Here is a 22150-nt window from a genome sequence, read left to right on the forward strand (position 1 = left end):
TTTATTCTTACCAACTGCACTCAAGTCATCAGAAGGGAGAAATTCAGCACCCACTCCCCAGTCTTACAGTGCTGGCTCAATGGCAGCATTACTCACAGTGTCACCCCAGCCTAAACAAACAGTCATCGCCACAAGCCTTTCCCATCAGTGTCAGCATTCTCTTCTGTGAGAATATTTCACTCAAGTGTATGGAAAATGGCTACATTTCACAGCTACAATTGCTTTAAAACTGATGACTTAAAGTACTACAGAAGCGCTGTTTTGACATATTTACGTGGAATCAGTATTAAATAAGTCATCATGGAATGAAGTGCTCAATATCACATTTAACATCCATTTTTATTGTGACAGAGCAAATGTTTCCAGAGAAAATAAACTACTCCTCTCACAAAGGCAGTTTGTAGAGCCAAAACACAGCAAGAAGAAATTAAGACAGACCTTTCATACTGATAGCCTGACTTATTTTTTCATTTGAATGACAGTTAGGATATGATGTATTGAGAAAGTCACTCCCAGGCGGTGACAGCTGAACAAAACAGCGCTGTAAAATTTAACAAAGCAAAGTTTGAACATAGTAAACATTACGAAACAATGAAAGGAACATTAAGAAATAACACTTGGCAGTCTGTCAGAAAAAAACTAGCGGGCTAGATATTAAAAAAAGAGTTGAGTGTCTTACAGTGGAGCATTGAGACAAATATCGCATTTGCCAATGCATTCCAGTGGGATATTCAATAGGGGGGAAAAAAGATGAACATTTTCACCAGCAATTTTTCTTCTTGGAGCTCTGAAGTAGGACATGTGAGCAGTTACTAAAATCACGCACCATGCAAAATTAAAAGAAAAAATCCATAAATCACAATGCTGTGAATACATCTACTGCACCTGTTTTGACATCACTTAAATAATTCATAGCCGCTATTTAAATATTGGCTGATTCTGCAAGATTTCCTATAAAGACTTAAATTAGCTTTACAAAAACTACATTGTACAAGACAACACTGACTGAACAGCGAGCAACAGCTAGGCGGTGCACATCAATACAACTTGTTTACTTCAGAGAATGATTTTAAAGATTTGTCTTGCATAAGCAGCCTCCATTTAATCACTGCCCTGATCTGCCGTAGGGTTTACAATACCTTGATGTTAATCAAAGTGCTGCTTCAGAATGTGTAACTCCCTGTGTCACTTCCATTAAACAAACACTTGCACACCCATTGCAATAACAAAACAAACAAAAGATTGTCAACGTCTTAAAATAAATTGCAGACATTAATTCAATATTTAACAGGCAAGGCTTACAAACACACCTTTTTATTCATCCCAGCTGTGTGTTTCCAGCATTAAAATCTAAAGAACATGCCATATCAGTGTAAACATCATGTTACCGGCTCTTCCCTGGGATAAGCCATGAGACTTTGTCAAAGAAAATATATTTTAATAAATACTGCACATGATCATTTCACCCTCTGACAGAACAAGGCTTCATTATACCTTTCTTTCCTACAGTATGACCATGGCAGATATAGGAGTACAAGCTAATTTGTAGTCCCTAAAGAAGCATCACATAAACTGTCTAAATAAGTCTCCTTTTATAGACATATAGAAACATTTTCTTTTTGGGGCATTATTATTATTGTTGTTATTATTTGTGCAAGTCTGCCTGTAACTGTTATTTTCTACCCAAGTGCTATGGCAAAAATATAGAATTCCTTGCATATGTCCATGTGAAGGATTGTAAAAGGTATTACCATTGACTGACATTTGAAAGGAAAGGGAAGATAACCACACTGACGATTGGATTTAAACCTAAGACTTGTATAATAGGAGTTTCACTGTCAACCTGGAATGAGGCACTAAGAGAACGCTGAAAATAAATGTTTTTGGAGAATTCTGATGTTGCTGCCAACTGGAGGGAAGTACCAGAGGTTTTCTGTTAAAAAAGCAGTAAAAACTGACACTGTCTTCAGGTTGGGAGTGCATTTTTTTTGCAGAGATATCTGAAGGTCTTCATTGGTATTCTTATGCAGTGTTGTTGCCATTCTAGGGTCAAAGAGGAATGCCAACTATAAATCAAACATTAGCCTAATGCACTCAAACCACAGAAACACACTTTTGTTATTGCCCTGCCCATCAGCTCGGACTTTCCGGTTTCCAAAATCTGGCACCCTGAAAAATGGAAAATGGGAAAAAACCAAATATTTCAGTAACTGTGAGTTACTTAAGTAAATCAACACTTCCAAACATGATCTGTCAATGAAAACAGACCTGATGGAGTCTTAGGCAACTATGTATTGACAAATTACATCACAGCTTTGTCATGTCTATTAGCTGGTTCCTCTGGAAAAATAGAGCCACTTAGATGTAAACAGATGATATTTGGCATTTTCAGGTAGTATATCCATGGGCGAGATTTAGATATCATCAAACTTTATGCCTACATCCTCAAACTAAATTAAAAAGCCAGGAGGTAATGGCAGCTTTTCATTGGCCAGAAGCAAGAGGCATCTGGCCCCGAAAAATCCTCCATCCTAAGACCTGGATCTGGGGTTGTACTGTAATAGAAGGACAAAGGCTTAGATATGATCAGGCCTGTCTTCTCGCGATTCATTCATGTCTTCTTCAACCAAACGGCTGAAAAATGTCATCATGTCTTGGTTTCAGTAAAAATGACAGAAATGACATGTAATTCCCCAAATAATTTCAAAAGTACGCACCCGTCTTTGTACAGTTGTGCTGCATTTCTCGAGTCCTCCACACATTTTGTTCTGTTTTGATGATCAGAAAGTAAGGTCGCACATGAAAGTAATGTAATATTCACTGATGCATTAGACTTAAGCAGGGGACTCTTTCAGCTTTTCTTCACAGAAAAGAGACAGAGACAGAAGGCACCAACCTGGCAGTAACCCATGGGGACACATTTTGCCATCATGATTGGTCACATCCATTTGCTAGACCTGGACACACCTGTGTTCAAAGCATAGTGGCAGATTGATAGCAGAGCTAAGTACAACCTCGTCTGTATGAGCCTCACAGACTCCTGTGCTTTCATTAAAGCCTGGTGGCCACGACAGACCACTAACAGGGCGATTTCCAGTTTTTCACAGCAAAATCAACTCAGGATTCTTTGATTGAACCATAAGAGAAAAATGCAAGAATAAAATGAGAAGATAAATATTTTTGTTTCTCCAAAATGTAAAGCTTTATATCCTGTACTGTGTCAAACCTTAACCTGATAGTTGCTGCGTTTGCCAGAACCCAAGGAAAAAGTGTTTTTTTCTGGGGGGTGTACATGTTTTTCTTTCCAAAAATTGTACATTTTACTTCACAAAAAAAAAACAACCAAAATGGCTTTTTGCCGAAACACCTTTGGTAAAACAGGGAAAGACACAGTTTAATTTCAGTATAAAAACCAAAGTTTAGTATGACTTTTCTGAGTGACACAGCGGCTGTAGAGGTCAGTCAAGTCCTGGTGTGAAAGGGGGGATCTTCAGGCTGTGTACTTCTCCTCCCCCTGCCGCTGCGTCTTGTGGTAGCGTGTGTAACTGCTATACAGCTCGTTCAGCACTTCCTTAACACCTGCTTGCAGGGCTGTGTTCAAGAACTTGAGGTCCTGCTCGATGCACAAGTCCAGGATCTTGTACACCCCTTCTGTCAGGTGGCTCTTTATCTTGGGGTGCAGCGTCACCTTGGGGAGGAGTCAGAGATCTGAGGTCAGTGTGGGGAAATGTCGCTGCCACGCAGCACAAACCCCAGTGCTTCACACTAAGCATGGGCTTCTTTCGCCCTTCTAATGGCACAGGACAACGATCTGGGTTTCATTCTGGTGTGAGCTCTTAAAAGGAGAAAAGAGTTGAAATCATTTACTTAAATGCTGGTGTAGGTTACGTCAGGACTATGGCACTGTAGTAAGAATCCCATTATCTCCAGTCAAGCTATAATATAATCCACATGTTCCAAGGATACCTCCAGGTGGGTAAATTAGAAATGAAAACACATGGGCTGTTATTTTTTCCATTTCCTTGCAAGCTATTCAACTAGCAAGTATGACATAGTCAAGTCAAGTCCAGTCAGTCCTGACAATTTCAGATATCTTTATTTTTCATATTTATTTTCATACTCACACCTCATTTGCACAGGTCTTGTGGTCTGCAATTCACTTTAAAATCATTCTGTTTTCTGTCTCATGTTCAGATGTGTCAGCCTCAAGAACATACTACGTTTCGAGAGGCCGGCCTACTCAGTCATGTCCACTCAGGCCCACGGCAGCCATTCTGCACCAGCAGCTCAGGGGGAGAAGCGAAACTCAAAGTGGAATAAACAACAGTGCCTTGGGATCTTCAATAATCAAGCGGTCAGGACCCCAGATTAACCTCACACTAAATGAGGACACCTCCTACAGTCCCCAGAAAGGAAGTCCAGTTGGAAGACCGCCACCTACTGGTCTACACTGGTACTGACCAGGTCCAGCCTTGCTTGGCTTCTGAGCTCAGACCTGGAGTGGGGCGTGCAGGGCTCACCTTTTGCAGCTCGCTGACATACTGAGCGATGATGAAAGAGCAGAGGACGGTGAACTGCTCCGCGACAGTGGCGATGTGCGAGCACATCCTCTCCACCAGCTGCGCGCACTTCAGCAGGAGTTCAAACTCCGCCTCAGAACCTGTGGGGCAACAGGAGAACCGCGGTAAATCCAGCCTCAGTCGCAAAAGACATTTGCTTTTGATCCTCTGCTACATTTCATGCGAGAAGAAAAAGAAAACTCAAATATAGCGCTTGTCCAGTGCATCTTGGAGACCGGGGAGGGGAGTTTTGGGACTGCAATCCAGATCTTTTGTTGCTTTTCTGCCTTGAAAATAAGCAGATGTGTTTGTTTCCCTTTTTTGGAAAAAAGAAATGCTGGCATGGCAGCATAGCAAAATGATTTCCTAAATACTTTTTTGATTATGAAGTCTCCAGGACTGGAAATCAACTCAGCCAGGGGAACACAGAACAAAACTCAAGGAAGCCCAAACATCTTTGCCTCCAATCTCAGGACGTTCATCTCAACTCTCCTGCTAAAAAAATTGAAAAACAAACTAACAAATTCTGTTGGAGTCTAATTCTCATATTCCTAAATCGGTTGCAGTTTATTTCATTTCATCTACAGATAAGGATTCATAAAGTCTGGAACCTTCATTATGTTTCATTTAATTCCAGAACCATTAACTTTATACTGAAAAAAACTTTTCCTCAGAAAAGCGGGACATGTTTTAGAGGGATTGGAGGATCAATCGCTTATTTGTTGCGCATTTTGTTTTTGTACTTCTGGTCACAAATTGAAAACAATACAAAGTAATTCAAAAAATTAACTCAACAACAAAGAGGACTGAATTGCACAACGATATGTTTGACATATAAATAAAGACCTGGATGGAGACAGAGAACAGTGAACTAAAGAGGACATATACACTAACCCAGCCAAGACAGTAGTGAAAGGAAAGTGGTTGTCTGTTGATAGACAAGTATAAAAATGCCTCATCTGCCAAATGCTTTGTGAATTGGAAAATACACCAGGAAATCTTTGTGACACTGAAGCATCTTAATGTCGCATTTCTTTGCATCAAAGGGAAAACTACTACTACATTTACTTAAAAGCACCCTTTCTTCTTTAAAAGAGAATAAAATTCTTTATGGAAGTAGCTGACTTAAAAGGTTGAAATGACACAAGCTCATACTATTTCACAGGCAATTCTACATTTCCCGATTGGAATTTTTCTCATTATCCCTGCTTTTTCCCCCCGTTTGGGGAATCATTTGGGATTGATTATCCCTGGCACTGCAGTGCACACCCAGTCCTCTCCAAATGTCCATCCCTAAAGACGGGGAAGAAGTGGCGTCCTGATTGGACAGCTGCCGTGGGGGGCGGGAACAACAGCTGAACTGCAGCTAGGAGCTCCTCCTGGTTTCTGGAGCTCAACCCCAGCTCTGCCCTCTCCTTTCACAGCCACAGAGAATCGGCAGACAGCCCTGACGCACCAGCCCCGATACTTCTGCTCACTGGACAGAGAAAAAACTCTTCATCTGCGTTTCGTTGTGGTCACTTCTGCACACAACCCTGTGGGGCAAATCTTAGGAATGTACAAGAATTTGATCCTTTGTGTGGGACATTCATACTCGACAAGAAAAGTGAGCAGAAATGTTGATATTTCTGCATTTGGGCAACATGGTGCCATGGAGTTTAGCGCTGCCGTCTCACGGTTCTTGGTTCCTGGATTCAGTTCTGGAGTGGAGTCCTTCTGACTTTTCCACCCACCTTCCTAAGACACGCAGGCTGAGCCATCTGGTGTCTTTACGTGCTTTTCCAGTGTGTAATCCGGGGACATGTTTCGGGTTGCCAATGCACACCAGAAATAATTATTGATAATGGACGGATTCATTTTTGCTCTTTCTCCTAAGCATAGAATTCACAAGCCACTCAATAATGAGTTGGTCTGCTTACACTCACTCCCAAAAACAAACAGCACTCTGCTCCTTCCCCTAATGCTACATTCACATACTTAATAAAGAAGCTGCCTGATCCCTGCTTCAGCAAAGTGACCAGTGTGTCCACCACCCATGCCTCATGGAGACAGGTGACCCCATAGGGAAGGGTACTCTACACAGGTCTGGGGGAATCCCAGGGTCAACACTGTTCTTGGCAGGCTACCAGCTGAGACTATAACATCAACCTGTAAAGCGCCAAATCTACACGACGGGTGAATCACAACAGTCCTTGTTTTTCACTGATAGTTTGAAATCCTCGCTGTCCACCCAATCTCCTGTTGTTCACGAACTCGATAACAAGGCTATGACCCCACATGTGTGGAAAGGAAAGCCCAGCTGTGAGGGCCCACTTGTGACATGCTGCACACTCCGCAGGGCCCGGCAGGGGAGTTACTGCCCACAGGAGGAGCCGTGTGTCTCTCAGTGACATCACTCCAGATAGCCCAGGAGTCACTGCTGCACAGACAGCAGAGATTGGAGGCAATCGGCCAGCTGTGCGCTGGAGCATGGGGGATCCCCTGCTTGAGCCAGCGAGCCTCGCAGTTCCACCCACAACCCCTCTAACAAGCCCTACCCTTCTCGTCCTCCGCTTTCTGCCGGCCCTCGTGCATGATGGAGGCGATCAGGCGGAAGAAACAGTTCAGGAAGCAAGGGGTCGCCTTCAGCACCACCTGGGCAGGATTCACAAAAAGAAAGAAACAGCAGTAGGGCAGCAGGACAATTCTGCATCCAGACCTCCCCCCCCCCCAACAAACATTAATGCCTGGGTTTATCTTAGAGTACTAGAAAAATAACTAAACCAAACACTAAGTCTGCAAGAAACTAGGTTTCGAATGAATTAACAGCTCCGGGTGCTATGTAGATACTTCCTTGCATCCCACAATTGGCTATATGGGGAAAACCTTCTGCCGTAAATTCATCTCAACTTCAATTCTGAATCTCAATGTGAATGGGGAGAAAAACAGCTCAAGTGATCTGGCCTTGTCGGTAGAGCATGAGACTCTGTTCTCAGGGTAGTGGGTTTGTGTCCCACGTCGGGCGCCAGGTCCTCCATGTTGGAGGTACACGGCACAAGGCTAACAGCCCCGTCCCGTAAAAAAACTTATGTTACAGTAATGGCAACAGGATGTTGCTGCCCCGATTTGCTGGAAGGCAGAACGGGCAAACATCCATCCATAATCTTGTACTCTACAACCAGGTACATGCCTGTCTAACCCTAGATTACCAATAGCTGAACTGGGATGTCCCATGAGATGTTCTGTGACTTGTGGAAGAGTTTACCTAACAGATCCGTTAACGGTTTCCATCTAACATCCAAACTGCAGACCACCCATCTGGGATATTATCTCATCCCAAGGAAAAAAAACAAGTGCATACTCAGCCAATAACAGTATTTTAAAAATGGGCGGCTGTGCCACTTTTCTGACAGGACTGATTCATTGCTTTTTAAAATTCAAGTGAAGAGCCAAACATAGGAATAGTGACAACACAGAATTTAACGGTGTAAGACTTTAGCTTTAAATTGCTTCCTTTTTTAGTGCTTTTTAATTGGAACAGGATTAAAAGCCTCATTATTTCTAATTACGCTTCATTAATTTTTAGAATCCATGGCACATGCAGTTTAATATCTGTGTTTCTCTCTATCATCTACAGTGGGTGCATGAACACTCTTTGAAGCCATAGTTTTGTTCTGAGAGAACAACAGGCTTTGATATGATTTATTACTGATTCGTCTTAGTTTCATACAGATGTTTACATCTGTTTGAAGTTAGAGACATGGCCTTCAATGTGTTGCTTTGCAAAGGCTGTTGATTTTATTCAGTCCTCCATTTTTTCCCCACTAACACAAGTTTTTACTATAGTACTGATTTGGGTGTCTTTCTGATGTAATACATGTTACAAAGTGTTTTGACATACATATACATAACAACCATACTATAGTTTACTATAGGGTTGCAAAATTATACTTTATAAATGGATAATAAGCCAGCTGTTACATTTATAAATGGAATACGATACCTTCTGTAAATATATGGTCAGAATTAGGATTTGTTTTGAAAATGTAACTGGTCTACAGCATTGGTGGTTATTATCACATTCGTCACATTACTGATGCTGCAATAATATATCCAGTTTGTAAAATATTCAGATATGACATTTGCAACATTTTATGTAAGATGATATCCAAATAGCTATACATAACTATGTATCGCTAACACGTCTTCAGCTAAGGCACACGTGTACTGTATGATTAAAAGCTAAAATACACAGGAACAATGGATATTCTAGCCTTATCAGAAATGATACTGCAAAATAGATGGGATAAAAATGTGTCAAGAACTTATGTAAGGCTTTGTTGCTTAAAGCTGATCACAGAATCCCAGTATCGATCTGCAACTTGTTCCTTGAAGAATCTCTAAGAATCATCTTGAAAACTATGGCTGTTGTTATTGTATAAAGAAACACCTTTCATTGTCCTTCATACATGCAATACAAATGCAATACAGTGCTAATAGAGGGCTGTGGGGTGGCACTGTGGCTCAGGATCGCGCCTGTGGCTGGAAGGTTGCCGGTTCATATCCCGTGGCTGGCAGAGGAATCCTACTCCGTTGGGCCCCTGAGCAAGGCCCTTAACCCCAACTGCTCCAGGGGCGCCGTATAAATGGCTGACCCTGCGCTCTGACCCCCAGCTTCTCTCCCTGTCTGTGTCTCATGGAGAGCAAGCTGGGGTATGTGAAAAGACAAATTCCCATTACAAGAAATGGTATATGGCTAATAAAGTGATTACATCTTACATCTCTTATTTTTAGAGGAAGCAAGCAAAGTAAAGTCCCAGAAGGGAAAAGGTGCCCGGACACAGAGGAGAAAATTCTCACCTGGGGGTGACACTGTATAACAGTGAAGAGAACCTCATGAATGGCCAGGAACACAGCGTAGTAGTCCTGCACCGTGAGGTGGTCAAGCGGCACGGACTGCAGGGCACTGAACACAACCGTCACGTGATGGGGGTTGGTGATGAGCCCCTCCCCTTGGCGAAGCAGAGCCCTGACTGCCTCCAGGGCAGGGACAGCCAGCCCAGGGGTGAGTGCCACCTCCTTACCGGCCTCCTTCAGCACAGACTGAGAACCAGGGAAGACAGAAAAACAACTGAGCGGCGCAGTGAGAGCAAACTTCAGCCGCATTCTTTGTGGAAGAGGAGCATCAGAACATAAGAGAGGTGACGAATGAGAGGAGGCCAGACGGTCTATCTCTCCAGATCTCATCCAGGTGTTTCCTGAAGGAGGCCAGGGTATCGGCTTCAACTGCACGGGCAGCTTAATCCAAATACCCACAATCCCTTGGGTAAACAAGTGCCTCCTACTCTCTGGTTTAAATGTGCAACCACGCATTTCCACTTGTGTTTGTGTTTCACCGCTCATTCTGAAGAAGTCCTCTGGGTTGACTCTGTTAGTCCCTTTGAGGATTCTGAATACTTGAATCAGAACCCCTTGTAGTCTTCTCAAGACTAAAAAGGTTTAGTTCCTTTAGCCTGTCAGTAGAGGATAATTTCCCTTAAACCCTGGAATGTATCTGGTTGCTCTTCAATGGACAAGTAATCCAGAGAAATCAATTTGGAAAGATTGGGGACTCTATTTAAAACGAGCCCCAAAGAGCATTATGCTCTTATATATAAAGAGGCCGTTTCACCTTCCGGTCCCACCTCTCCCATCACCTCAGTCTCATCAGAAACCAAACCTCTTTGTGATCCCAAACATGGATCAGAAGTGACACTGAGGGCCTATTGCAAATGACTCTGAAACAGCAGTTACTGTAGCACAGGAAACTCTTTTGGATAGAAGTGTCTGCTGAATGACTAATTATACAATTTACTAGACACAGAAAACATGGACAGAAGTCTGAGGAATGTAGTAAGAACATGGCTCGTTTTGTATAGATGCCCCTCTCTCTCCAAACGGGTTTCTCTTGCCAATTAAATGTTACTTTCCATAATTCAAATATCCCCCACAAGCTGTCAATAATGAGAAAACAGTGAATGGAGCTGTAAGAGAGCAGCACTGTTGAGAATGAACCCAAACTGGCAGGGCTCAACATCAACAGCTCTTCATAGACCAAAGGGACCTCATGGAAGTCAGGGACAAAGCAGAGAGAGAGCTGGAACGCAATTAGGTTTTGTTGACGACAGATAAGGTGTTTCTAATTTCAGAGCTCTTTATATTCTAGCCTCAAGGCTCTCATTTGCAAAGAAAACATGTTGCTTTGCAACGTTTATGCAACAGTGAAACGGATCCAAAGTAAACACACGAAGGGGTAGAAAACATATCCAGAAAGCGTGTGCGGGGAAACAGCAGATGCTGCTTTTAAAATTGAAGGCATTTTTTGCACACAAACGCCACGACTTCAAACCCTGTCAGTACGCCCCCCAAATCAGTAACAAATGATTCAAGGTAGGCCTGGAGGAATCTGTGCGCTCAGAATGTGCAATGTTCCTGCTAACAAAGCATTCTGAATTAGATATTATTTAGATAGGTAGACTTTGTTTAAAGTGGTGAAAGTTGTAATTCTTTCTTCCCATAAAAACTGCTATTCCCTCCAGGGTGTCTGAAGAACCACAATGACAGCAGCACTGGTAGTATGGAAGAGGGCTACAAGGCACAAGCTGAAATACAACACTAAAACACTAAAATATGACCTGCTGTAATAAACATGTCCCTCAAGTGCTTTCATGTCTTTTCCAGAGGAAAGCCATCAAAACCACTGACATAGGTTTCTTCTTTAAAACAGACATGGTCTGTCTTTGAGCCAACAAAAGACATCCTTTGTTTTTAAACAAAAGCTTTCTCTGGAAAGCACATTTAAACAACCTGAAAATACCCAAAGCAAAAAACGCTTTGACAAAAGTTGGTCCTAAACTACATTTGCATACACGGTACTACATCCAGAACGTTTTTTTCTAAGTAAAGGTTTACAATGCTTTTTTATCCCAGAATAAATTTTAGTTAAAATGCCCAGACTGTATTTAACTGACAAATGCTTTCATTTTACTGTTAAATTCCATCTAACAAGTGCAAATTTACAAGCGGGCCTACGGAACAGTATACAAAGTCTCCTGAAGAAATTTCCCAAATACCCAAAGCGATCTCTGAAATATCCCACTCAATGCTTTTCTGTTAAATCTTTTTTCAAACAACTGGCTGTATAAATGCATTTATATCAAAAGCATCTCTCACAGCTGGTTAGGGTTTCCCCACTGCAACACAGTCAAAAGCAAAACTATTTACTTGCAGTTTTTACATCACACATACCCTTACCCAGTGTGAAGAACAGCACAAATTAACACTCTGGTACTCTGGGCTATTAATACTTAATAATAAGCATGCACCGCTTGTCCAAAGAAACTCATACGCTTCATCACAGCCCTCTCAGTCCTTTCAGTAGCACAGACACTTTTTTGCTGACAAGAGTAACCCAAACTTTCCTCCCCAGTTTCAGAGAAGCTCAAACTGCAGAACCAGGTTGGGGCAGTGTGAGAGCGAAACTTTCACCTGTCACTTTTGGGGTCCACCTCTGCGACAGGTGTGTTTGCCATTTTGGCCTAAGGGATAGGGCACAATCACTAGCATGGACCGGAGATGGACAGCGTGGACCACTGTCTGAAGATATGGGTGCTTGGGGCTTCAACAGAGCAGGACAGCAGCTCTGGTGATTTCTACAGCTCTGTCTGACTGCAGATCCTGGAGCTGCCTGCACCCCACAGTCTTAGACACACAGGCAGGCAGGCGGTTTGGGTTCTTTTCTTTCACTTAGCGCAGTATTGCTCACTAGGTCGGAGGTGCAATCAGGCCCCCTTCTTTGTAAAAGGCTTGGGGGTTTGCGAGAACTCCCATAACATAGTCGTGCATCCAGAGGCTTCATGCATTTTATGCACTGCTTCACACTTCAAACACGCAAAATGTGTGGAGTTCCGAGCTATTTATAGGGAGATGATTCACCACTGGCTCTTCCGTCATGAAAGTAGCTTTCAAATTCAAAATAAGCAAGAGGCAGTTCAAGTTCTGAGCAGAAACACAATATTAACACTGATGATGGTGATAATGATCATCGGATGTAAGTCAGTATAAGAGATACTACTTGGATCATACCTGCTGTTCGGCTGAAGAAATTAAGTAGCACGGACAAATGACCAACAAAATACTGACCACTAGGGTACTGATGATCTGGGGTGCCAGGAACCAGAAGACCTTAGCGCAGTCTTCCTCCATGGGGCAGCTCACGAGTAATTTGGTTAACATCACTGATGAAAAGACTTCCTGAAAAAGACACAGCAAGCTTCAGTAAGTGGTTGCAGACGCTGGCCTCCAAAGGTTTTAAGAAGGAATTTCAGGAATCTAAAAACCACTACTGCACTTCTACTGCATCATAATTTTAATTTACAGGTACTTCAAAGGGATTTACTGCACATGTACAAAAGACTGGACTGTTCTGAAGTGCTATACAGTATACACATGGAAAAAAGGGTGTTGGGTGTTGGCTCCTGATATTACAGATGGATTTTTAAACTTGATAACAACCTATTTTAATCATAGTTATATTAAATGCAACATCAATTTCAGTGAAAGCAAAGACGGGGTTTGCCTAAAAATGCACACATTTTTAAAAGTTACTTCTCAGTCTTAGATGAACCTGGCAGGAATGACTCTAAGTAATATTATTAAAAGCCTTTTACAATTAAGGGTGTAATAGTACTCATAAATCACACTGTGACACATTCTGTGATATAGCGCTGGCAATACAATATGCATTTCAGCAGGGTCACTGCGTGGCAAATCAGGGCACCTCAAGCACAGCACCGTCTCAGAGTTTAATGAAACTTATTTCCTACGGTATATTTTAATGGAAAACATCAAATCTGAACATTGCAACTCCACTGAACCAGCTGTCAGGAAATTAGTCTCTGTTGTAGGCTCTGAGCCGATGATCTGACATTCAGTTCTCTGCACCTCAAAACTGGTTTGTGATATTGACACAGCTTATATTAATGTAAGTAAGCAAGAATAATTTATTCTATTTAACACTTCAACAGTGATTACACTTTAAAATAATGCCCTTGAGCTTAGACATGGATCTCTAAGAAGCTCTGAATTTCTTGTTTAAATTGAAATTGTACATTTACAGCACGTACATATATGTACAAAATCGAACAAAATATGAAATTGAAGAGAAAATGTGTTAAATCAATTTTGGAATGAAAGCCTTATTCAGATCAAACGTTGCTTAACAGTTTATCTCACCTACATAACCATTCTTTGCATGATTTGTATTATACAGGGTCCTGCCATGTTAAAAAGGAACAGCTTTAGTATCTACAACAGCTGTGACAAAACACCCGGCACAAAAAGGCAGAGCCACCAACACGTCAGTATCTGGCATCGTGACCTTTTGAATAAGACAGATCCTTATACAACCAGGAAGCAGGCACACTCCCAGGCGAACCGGGCTGCGCAGAGGGAGAACAGGGTGAGAGAATATTCCGTGAAGATGCCGGGCGCTGCAGTAGACAACGTCGACCGCGACTCACCCCAGTGCGGCCACTCCGAAGCCATGAAGCCCCCATTCCGTCTCTCAGCGCAAGCAGGGTGAAGCGGAACTGCTCCTGGGTGCTGCTGGACTCCAGCTGCTCCAGAAGCTCCTGCAGGGGGGTTTCTAGTTTCCTGACCTCAGCCAGTGAAAGCCAGGGAGCTAAACAACAGTGAAAGACGATGTCATATCCATTCAATCCCATTCTAGAGAGGGACTGGCTAAGTCAGTTACTGCACGATGGCTATTATGTGACATATAATTCATAGAATACAAGATTTATTTTAATGTTAACCTTTATAGTGAACAGGTATTGCAATGTAATAATCGGGGCCAGTAATTACACAACTTATTGAACTGATGCAGAATCACATGTTTCAGACTGAATGTGCATGGATGCTGTTAATAATACTTCTGCATATGCTACATTAGCAGAAAACTGGTGAACAAGTCACAGGTGTGCTCATGACCATGTTATCGAGATAATCCAGTCCTCCTGGATCACACCACAGAGGTGAAGCCTTAGTAAGACTTCTTTCTTGGATTAACATAATCTTGAGCCATTTCAAATGCTTTCTGAAGCAGCTTCTTTTGCCAAACTGACTGTCACCAAGGCACGAAGCAGTTTACTTTTTGATTCTTCAAATTCATCATCTTTTTGCAATCGCGTAGATAAACATGCCATGCTTAATATTTTGGCCAATGTAAATAATTATTTTCCCCATCACAGTTAAAGGCCTCTCTTAAGAGGAGGGATGAGGAACTCCAATCCTCAAGGTCACGCAGGATCCTGCAGTTTTCATTCCAGCTCAGATATCAATATTCTTTCTTTCTAAGCTTGTACTCAGGAAGACTGCAGCTTGCAGGACTGGAGTTGCCTATCCCCGCTTTAGAGCTCCGGGTTAGGGTCATTACCTGTGAGCAGGTTTTTTACGTTTTGCACAGTGGACATGTAAAAGCTGTCTAATCCTGGCTCCTTGGTTCTCTCTGCTGCTGGACAGAAGGCCGTGAGGAACCGGAGTGCTGAGTTGAGAAAGTCCAGGGGCCGAGGAGAGGAAGACAGCTCCCGCAGGATCTGCTGGGCAAAGCCCCAGTAAAGTCCCGAATAGCGCAGACACTGCCTCTCCTGGCACTCTCCCTCTGGGGACTCTGACGAGCCACGGGCCAGCTCTGCCTCCAGGAGGACTGTCACCATGGAGACGGAGAAGGACTGCCCCAGCATGCTGCAGGACTGGCTCTTCAGGCAGGTCTGGATCACAGGTCCCAGAGTGTCCGTCACCCTCTCCAGAAGGCCCGACAGGGTATCTTCCAGTTGCTTGCTCTTGTCAAGATGTGAAATCATGACCTTGCACAGAGTGGCCAGGGACGCCAACAGAAGCTGGACACAGCCAGGCCCATGAGCTCCCACCTGCTGTTTGGACAAAATAGCGGATGCCACGTCACCGCTGATGACAACAGACACAAACTTTTCCAGATTAAGACGGACACTCTTCCTTCTCTCTATTATCACCTCAATGAAGCACTGAAGGAAGTTCTGAATTATGTGAAGGAAGGCCAGCCAGGCCGAATTCTCCACAGCTCCAAACAAGTGCTTCTTGCTCAATGAAAACAGGAAGACCATCACTGCTTCTAAAAAGTCACTGCCATGCACCACTCTTAGGATAGACCCCATATTTCTTCCAGACTGCATAGAGGCCAGGAGAAGATAGACTTCCTGCAGCAACCCTACCGTTTTTGCACTCTCAGTGTCACACCTGGCGTAGATGTTCGTAGCCATGAAGAACAAAAGTAGAGCAAACTCTGTGTGGTCTTCAGGAGACAGACCATCAGGGTTCAGGGTTCTGGCAACTTGAAGCAATTCCAGAAGGCTTTCTAGCTGTGATTCCGACAAAACGATCGGGTCACAAGTCTTGGAGGAGCGCAGGATCTCTTGGGCTGCAGTCTCTAGTCTTGTCCAAGCAGCAGCAGGATCACGAGTGTGGCTGCTCGCTTCCAAGACAGTACCTCCTTTCTCATCTCCAGCCACAGAACTGTCCAACGTAGCTAACAGCTGGAGGCCTTCATTCTGGGGACCTTGTTTGGAAGCACAGAGGATTCTGATGATCTTTCGGGACACACACCTGACAAAAGCTGAATACACAGATGGTAACTCAACAAGTATCATGCTGTTAAGCAAGTGCTTGGAAATAAGAGAAACTGAGAGGCAGGTTCCTTGTTCTTCTTCGCCACCTGACGCATCCCTGTGAAGGACAGAGCTCAGAAGAGCATTAGCTAGGTCAGAAAGATCTTCATCCGAAAGGTATGGAGTAATCAAAGCTAAGTTTGAAGTAACAAGAAACCAATGAGCCGCGGGATATGTGTTGGCATCTACACTGCTGATCTGAGTGTCCCACAGCTTGGAGTCCAGTTGGGTTAGGGAGCCGTTCCCTGAACGCAAAATAAACTCAGCAGACTTACAAAGCGAGTCCTGGATGTGGGGATCCGGTGCAAGATCCATCCTCAGGGAAAGTTTTTTAATTTTCTGGAGAGCCAGGAGCTCCAGCAGCAGCTGACTGACAGGACTACAGTTATGATCCTTTGGCGCAAGCGCGTCCCAGCCCTCTGCTGACATACCAGGTAGAAGGGCTGTGCCCTCATCCGTGACAAGGCTGTCGGATGGGTCAGCTGGGGAGACATACTTGCTACAGTGAAGCTGACAGAGGGTGTCCACCTCCACCCAGGTGTAACTGAGAAGCAGAGCAGCTTCCCTCACCTTTTCAATCCACAGAGCTCCTGGCAAGTGTTCCTGGAGAAGTCGAATCAAAGGTCTTAAAATCCCAAGCATTTCACCCAGAAGACTTTGTGAGCGCTTCACAATGGGAGCTGGGGTACTATTATCCAGGCACTTCACATTGAAGAGCACGAAATGCAGAACCAAGCTCAGTGAGAACAGTTTCAAGGCCATGTCATCCTTCCCCTGCAGGTCGGGGAGCAGGTAAGTGTGGCACTTCTCAAGAATCATGCTACAGATCTCCAAGCTCTGGCCAGGAGAAACGTCCAAGAGACACTTGCTAAGGTTCCCACAGACGCCAGCAGACAAGACTGGCGGCCTCAGATCATCAGCAGCTGGGCGGCAGATTATGACCAGGACCTCATCAAAGAGCCTGGGAAGCTGACGCAGTTTCGCATAGACCTGAAGCAAATCACCAAGCAAAGCTTCTCGGGCTTTTTGTACACGTGGCTCATTGCAGTCAGCATCGATCCAGGCTGAGGACACAAGTTCATCGAGATCGGGCTCCACTATCAAGTGGTTGAGCAACAGGAGAGCCTTCAGGCACCTGTACCAGGCTGGAATTGTGGGCTGCACATTGTTGAACAAAAACTGGGCCACTTTTCTGTAGAACAGAAACTGGGCCTCACTGTGGTGGATTCGGTCCGCAGCTACGTTATACAGGTCTGCACTCAAGCTCAAATTCAGGAGGTTCTCCAGAGAAAGCAAAGCAACATTCCAGTTCCCAGCACTGGACAGCTCCTCCACTGACCTTTCTTCAAAAAGGCCCAAAGCAGCAACAAAGCGTGCAAGCAAGTGGAAGCCGACCAGCTGGTTCTGTCCTCCTTTGCAGAAGGCATCCAAGGAAAACTTGAAGAGCAAAGGAAGCGAATTCGCTCGAACGATAAAACCCACAGTGGGATCACAAAATTCAGCATCACCGAGCTTCTCGATTATCATGCGAACCGGGGACAGCAAGCCCTTCGAGACGGCCGCCTTCTTGGCTCCGGCCGCTTCCTTTCCTCGAAGAAGTTCCTCCGAGTACGACGGGAGGTGATCCGGCAGAAAAAGAGCAGACTGCAGCACCGCCTCCAGTTTGCCCCGAGTGTCCCTGCCCAGGTGCTGGCGGACGGCGATGCCGTCCTCGGCCGTCCCCGTCCTGGACATCAGGAGGTGCCTCAGGAAGAGGAAGGGTGGGAGGAGGTGGCTCGTGACCTGGGCAAACACGCGGTTCGCGTTGCCCTGCTGCTTCTGCACCACCAGGTAGCTGCTCAAGGCCACGAGCAGAACTTCAAAGACCCGAAGTCTCAGTGGCTCCTCAGATGCCCGTGATGGCAACAGGGAACAGGCGAGCGCACAGAGGCGACCGAGCAGCTCGATCATCAGCTCGTATTTGGCGGTGTAAGTGACTGACAGCGCAGCGGAAGACAGAATGCTCTGGCAGCAGCTCAGCACCGGGGAGACATTCAAAGGTGACGTCGACCCTGCAGATTCCGAAATCCTCTCATTTATGACCTACAACGAGTACAAAGGACACAAGGTGCTCAGTGAACCAAAAAACTGGCCTCATGCATTTTTGGCAGAGCGATTCTGATACACATTTTAAACATCTGTCCTATGTTATATTCATAGACACGAGCTCTGTTTTATTAATAAAAGTGGCATTCAGATGCAAATCATGCAGTCATGGCCATTAGGAGCTGTGCAAAGATCTGGCACTTACTGGTTTATGGATTACTGGCCTATGCAACATTACAAATTCATTATTTGTCTGAATAGGTTTATATAAAGCTTCCACTGCCTACCGGGCAAGATATTTCACACCAGAAAAAAAAATCGTTGGAGTGATCCACTTACCTGCGCCATCGCAAAACGTAAGCTGATGGTTTTGCCTTTGTTGAGCAGACCCTGAAGCTTCTTGCTGTGCAGAATGTCATCCAGGTAGGCCCACAAACCGTCCACTAAGTGTTGCTGCAATTCAAACTTCTTGCCATAGTAGCCAATCAAAGCATGGCTCACCCAATCGAGTAATACCTAACAATCAATGAAGAAAAAGTAGATGTACATTAGAGGGGAGCTGCGCCGCTATTTTTATATTTTGGGGTTAGGAAGAATCAGAATTGATGAGTGCATTTCAAACCACAGTAAATGTACAATGTACACTGTAATTTGTAAAACCTCCGATTCACATCACAAAATAGACTATATTTCCAGGTATGCACAGTGCCATATTCTGAAATTCAGAATGAACCAATAAAACTTCCAGTCAGGTGAAGTGGCCCTATTACACTCTAAACAAGCAGTGTTTACAGCTCTTATAATCCAATACAAATAATGCTCTGGATTTTGAGATGGTTTTGCAGCCTAATACTACTAACTTGTTAACTCTGCTTGCAGGTCACATTGGAACATTCCTGTGATGAAATGTCTGCTGCACAACCTGTACTTATTCACTCCTCATTACAGTACATTAGTCATTACAGTGACTAGTGAGCAGGAAGAGTCGCCTCACGTCACAATTTTCGTAAACTCTCTCTCTCGCCTGTGGTGAGACCAACAGTTTGCGACAACATGGCAACTATACAGTACCTTCCCAAAGTCCACAATTTTGTGCTAAATTCAAAATCTATCAACTATTTTTTTTCAGCTCTTTTATGCTTGGACAGATTTAACATTTATCTCATGTTGAGCGTTGACTCTGTGGCTAAGGATCTGCGCCTGTGGCTGGAAGGCTGCCGGTTCAAATCCCGTGGCCGGCAGAGGAATCCTACTCCGCTGGGCCCCTGAGCAAGGCCCTCAACCCCAACTGCTCCAGGGGCGCCATGTAAATGGCTGACCCTGCGCTCTGAGCCCAAGCTTCTCTCCCTGTCTGTGTGTCTCATGGAGAGCAAGCTGGGGTATGCTAAAAGACAAATTCCCAATGCAAGAAATTGTATAGAGCCAATAAAGTGAACTTATCTTATCAAGTTTATATGCTTAGTAGTAATTTATTTAGAACAAACGAATTCAGTGAAAACCCTTTTTAAAACACTTCACAAAAGCTCTGTGATATGCATGTGCCGTTTCACAGACAGAGAAGTGTCCCCACAGTCTTTCCTCAATAGCTGCAGTGCAGACCTCACTGCTCTGGCCAGCACTGGAGAGCATACAAGGAGACAAACATTTAAGTATTAATGGAACAGGATCAACTTGGAATGGAAGGATTAACTTCTTAGTGGAAAGAAAAAGAAAAACTGACCTATTTTAGTCTATTTTCTTCATCTTCTTCTCAGCTTTGAATTAATCTCTTCTTAACAGCTAACTGCACTGCTCCAGACTCTGCACCTTTTGCATGGACTACCATGTTTTTTTTCTCACTGCTACATATTTATTGCTCTACATAGCTTATTTATTGTTCTGGTTGTTGTTATTTATTATGCTTGTGATGTACTGACTACATTGTGCGGAGTCGCCTATTGCACTGTGTATGTCCTGAGAGATCAGTGCGATTAACAATTCCAATGTACATGTGCATATGGCAATAAACACCTCTTCTACTCTGCTCCTGCAGCTGACACAGCTGGTCCCTATAACCATTAATGCTGTGACTCTCCAGTGTGACCACAGACCTCGTGTGCAGTACAAGAGAGACGTTGTTGGGACTAGCTCACTGTGAGTGCGCCCAGCGAGACCTTGCCTGTTCTTTGTTGGGTAGGAAGCACTGCGGGGAGACCCAGGCGAAGCGGGCTAACTTCAGCTTGTCCTCCCAGGGGGTCCGGGGGCTTCTCAGCTTCAGGTGAACACCAGAGTAGATCGCAGCCATGGCGACGACCCCGAGCCGGGACAGGAAACCTCCGGCAACACTGGACACTACAGCACAACCGACCCCTTGTGAGAGAAGGGGCCAGAAGCAAGGCATACTCAAGATCTCTTCCCAAAGGCCTGACGCCTCACTTTTCAAATAATATATAATAAGTTACATTAAATTAAATGTCTGTACAGCTTATCCTCACTCTCTATTTTTCACAGTTCCTCATTCTATTATCATTCTGATATCGATCCTACAATGATGAAAGCATCTATTAGTCTAGGAGATTGTTGCACTGTAAGCATCTATAAATATTTTAATAAGTATTAATAGTATTGCTAGGAAAATCGAGGCAGGACCGTACTTTGAAATACCGGCAATTATTGAACTAAAGAATGCATTTCTATATTATGTCACTAGGGGGAGAAGAAGACACATCATTTCTCACATTTTGCTGATCGGGTTTATTCATCTTATAAAAGTACATTAATTGTCCAATGATGTTGTCTGGGTTCAATACATTAAAAATGAATTTTAATTATTTTATCACAAAAGTCATACCGTTTCACTAAAGGCGCTGCTGTTTTTCACATGGTCCTATTTCGCTCCCTTCTCCAGTGGTCATTCGTCTCCAGGAACAGACTCCCGAGTACCAGATCTGATGAAGGACAGTGAGAATTTCAGCCGAGAACCGCTGGTCGTTACAGAGTAAGGACCTAACTGATTTCCGCGGGCACTTACGATCACCTTTCTTTCATGTCGCTGCAATACTGAAAGGCTGACGGTATATTGACAGGACTGGATATTGAGCGCCAACAAATTTCCAAGTGCAATTCTTGAACAGTTTATAAGTCAAAAGGAAAAAGTAAAGGTTTATTCCATTCTTCAGGAGTGGCTCCACTGCCGAAACGTTGTTTATTTTCTTTTCAGCAGGGAATAAACCTTTACTTGTTCGTTGCAGCCTACGCATGCTGACGCAGCTCCCTACTTGAATGTTATAAATCAGCCTATTCATTAATTCCATGCCGTTTATTTCAAATAAAAACTGCTAATGGATACATGCAGAGTTTAGCACAGCAGCGTCCATGAAAAACATCTTAGTTTTTCATCGGTAATAAAACAATATGGAGACCCTATTACACATTCATAACTATAAACTAGTATAATAAATAAGAATAATTTCAGTAGATACCGATTACCTGTGTACAAATATATGACCATTTAATGTATTTTTACACATAAAACAGAAACTGTAGTTTACAGATCGTCAAAACACAGCAATCTAACGACTCGAAAGAACGATTGACATTTCATCTATAAACATTGCGTTTAAAAACAAAATAAATGTTAAAACTTATACATAAAAGACATTTTTCTCGTACTCGGTTGCTGATTGCCTTCGCACGTGTTTAACCAGCCTGTTGCTTGAAAATTGACCTTTCACGTCTTGCCCTTCAACCCCAGACAAAACTAATCGACCGCGGGCGCTGATTGGCTAATCCGAGAGAAGAGGTCAT

The 22150-nt window shown here is 43.7% G+C and overlaps 1 protein-coding gene across 3 annotated transcripts; it reads right to left on the bottom strand.

Moving 5' to 3' along the window:
* Positions 1 to 320: 320 nt before the first annotated feature.
* Positions 321 to 22086, bottom strand: urb2 (URB2 ribosome biogenesis homolog). 3 transcript variants are annotated; one of them, XM_006638454.3, is made up of 11 exons: positions 22016 to 22086; positions 21195 to 21291; positions 20523 to 20695; positions 18704 to 18880; positions 15013 to 18361; positions 14099 to 14259; positions 12720 to 12830; positions 9399 to 9641; positions 7097 to 7193; positions 4521 to 4660; positions 321 to 3688 (listed from the first exon to the last, which is right to left on the bottom strand). In XM_006638454.3, exons 3-11 carry the CDS (start codon positions 20646 to 20648, stop codon positions 3491 to 3493), a joined length of 4602 nt encoding a protein of 1533 aa, XP_006638517.2. In that variant the 5' UTR covers positions 20649 to 20695; positions 21195 to 21291; positions 22016 to 22086; the 3' UTR covers positions 321 to 3490. The 3 variants fall into 3 exon arrangements, with proteins under 3 accessions (XP_006638517.2, XP_015217984.2, XP_015217985.2); XM_015362498.2 differs by having other exon boundaries at positions 20523 to 20713; XM_015362499.2 differs by lacking the exon at positions 22016 to 22086 and adding an exon at positions 21833 to 21981 and having other exon boundaries at positions 20523 to 20713.
* Positions 22087 to 22150: the final 64 nt, after the last annotated feature.

Source organism: Lepisosteus oculatus, chromosome 17, assembly GCF_040954835.1.
Source record: "Lepisosteus oculatus isolate fLepOcu1 chromosome 17, fLepOcu1.hap2, whole genome shotgun sequence".
Lineage (NCBI taxonomy): Eukaryota > Metazoa > Chordata > Actinopteri > Semionotiformes > Lepisosteidae > Lepisosteus > Lepisosteus oculatus.